General features: G+C 37.6%; 1 protein-coding gene across 7 annotated transcripts in view; it reads right to left on the reverse strand.

Annotated features, from left to right (window-relative positions):
- The window catches only part of LOC143020620 (uncharacterized), a 214,087-nt gene that overhangs the window by 141,173 nt on the left and 70,414 nt on the right, over window positions 1–2,500 (reverse strand). For 5 of the 7 annotated variants that reach the window (XM_076177077.1, XM_076177080.1, XM_076177078.1 and 2 more), the window contains one exon: window positions 2,148–2,302. The exons of 1 other annotated variant lie outside the window; for it this stretch is intronic. In XM_076177077.1, coding sequence (XP_076033192.1) covers window positions 2,148–2,302 — 155 coding nt within the window. Of the gene's footprint in view, window positions 1–2,147; window positions 2,303–2,474 lie in introns of all 7 variants that reach the window. One more of the 7 variants, XM_076177083.1, reaches the window with a different exon arrangement.

Raw genomic sequence — 2,500 nt, forward strand, 5'->3', positions numbered from 1 at the left:
AGGTTAGGGATTATTCATGAACAATTGAACTTTGAATTCCTATTTTACAAATAATGTCATAAAAAGAAAATGATCAACTTTTGATTTGTTATTTTTGCAAAATTGAATTACAAGCAAAAAGAAAAAAAAATGTAATTTTAAATTGATCCATTAAAAATATACTGTTTTCACATTTTTCATGCGTTATATTTTCCATTGAGTTATATTGATACGCGTAACTTTTCTCCACAAATTCTATCAAAATTAAAACAATCAGCCTTTGCCCGCAGCAACAAGGAAAAGGAAAATATTATAATGTAATTTTGAATTGATACATTAAAAAATACTGTTTTCACATTTTTCGTGCGTTATATTTTCCATTGAGTTATATTGATACATGTAACTTTTCTCCGCATATTGTATCAGAATTAAAATAATCAGCATTTGCCCGCAGCATCGCGTGGGTAATTTGGCTAGTATATATATATATACAAATATATAAGTCACTACAAACACTGGTCACGTGCTGGCCGTAGGTTCGAGTCCTCGGGCGTACCAAGTTTCAATTTCTGCATGTTTCCTCCTCGGTTCTTCCGATGTTGATGGCTTAGAATTAAAGTGCATTGTAGTTGAAAAAATGTATTTTTAGTCACTGGGACCCATTCAGTGTTGTACAAATACTTTCCTGCGTTTGTATACTTACCAATTGTACTATCAGTGAAGATTGGTTGAAAGCAAACTTTCGTTTATGTGTATGTAACTCGAGTATACAAATATATAAGAAAAGTTGCGCTCAACTTATATCTCTCTTGATGGAGGAATAGTCTAAGTCACTACAAACACTGGTCACGTGTTGGCCGTAGGTTCGAGTCCTCGGGCGTACCATGTTTCAATTTCTGCATATTGCCTCCTCGGTTCTTTCGATGTTGATGACTTAGAATTAAAGTGCATTGTGGTTGATAAAAATTTATCTCTAGTCACTGGGGTCCATTCAGTGTTGTACAAATACTTTCCCGCGTTCGTATACTTACCAAATGTACTATCCTCTACCCTCTTCCCTCCCTCGAAACCTGGAATCGTTTTGCGACTGGCATAAAAAAAATTCAGATTAATTTCGCTGTCACTAGCGAATTTCTTTCATGCTTATAATGGCGAAAGCTTGATGGGTTTTGTTCCGATCTTTACCCACTGTCACTACTGGGCTTGGGCCTTGTGTAAAACAGGAACCGGGGTCGCAGATTAGTGATCTTTCCTATCCTCGGGAATCGGAACGATTCCAGGTTTCGAGGCTTTTATAGTATCTGTGGAGGAATGGGTAAAGGCTCTGTGAAGGTAATCTTGCGGTGACCGAAAGCAGTGGGTTTGATTCCTAAATGCGACTGTCGTAAAAATGATGACATTAATGTCACTATCACTTGCGTATTTCTCTCATGGTTACAAGGGCAAATGCGTGAAAAGGATTTGTTCCGATCCTTACCCCCTTCCACTAGTGGGCTTGGGCCTTGTCTATAACAGGAAACGAGGTCGCAGAATAGTGATCTTTCCTATCCTCGGGAATCAGAACGATATCAGGTTTCGAGGCTTTTATAGTCTCGGTGGAGGAATGGGTAAAATCTCTGTGGAGGTAAGCTGACGGTGACCGAAAGCAGTGGGTTCGAATCTTACATGCGACTGTCATAAAAATGATCAGATTAATGTCGCTGTCACTAGCGAATTTCTCGTATATATATATATATATATATATATATATATATGTATATATATATATATACATACATATATACATATATGTGTGTGTGTGTGTGTGTGTTTTGTGTATATATTGCGTTTGTGTATCTGGATCAATCAATATGTAGTGAGAGTCATGCACAAGGAAACGTGTAGCTGCGGCCAAATCTGCCACACTTGTCCTATCATCTTGGACTGCTTGGCTAGATAACAGTTAGTGCTTGAAATCGGAAAGAAGTGCGGGAAGACGGAAAACCCGCACGCTTCCGATGGCACCACCTTCGTAGGTTTGATTAACATGTAGGTGAATAAACATGAAATCTGAACATTGATAAGTGAATGTGACTGTATATCTAAAAGCGTTTAATTGAATAAAAGAATTTCTATTTGCAATACATGCAATTGTGAAAATTTTCTACATATTAGAAAACTGTCCTTACCTTAAAATTGCCGAGCCTGTCTGCAAGAAGGCCAGTGATTGGAGGCCCAACAAGGCCGATGATAGGTGTGAAGAGATAGATTAAAGCCAATTCTCTCTCTGTAATCCCTATGGAACGCATGTATATTGTCAAGAACGGGAACAGTGTCATGGAGCCTGGAAGAAGAGGGATATTGGATTACTATGGAACCCGGAATAGCTTGCAGGGTACTTCTGCAGAGAGCTGAAAAGCGCGTTTTTTAATAATTTCATTATGCTTTCATTTTATACGCACATGTAAAACAATTATTTCATTTAATATTTAAAAAATCGATTAATCTGGTCTTACCAACCACGCAAGATTCATTGTTTGAA

This window comes from Oratosquilla oratoria, chromosome 40 (assembly GCF_046742065.1).
Source record: "Oratosquilla oratoria isolate Oo_2021 chromosome 40, ASM4674206v1, whole genome shotgun sequence".
In the NCBI taxonomy this organism is placed as follows: domain Eukaryota; kingdom Metazoa; phylum Arthropoda; class Malacostraca; order Stomatopoda; family Squillidae; genus Oratosquilla; species Oratosquilla oratoria.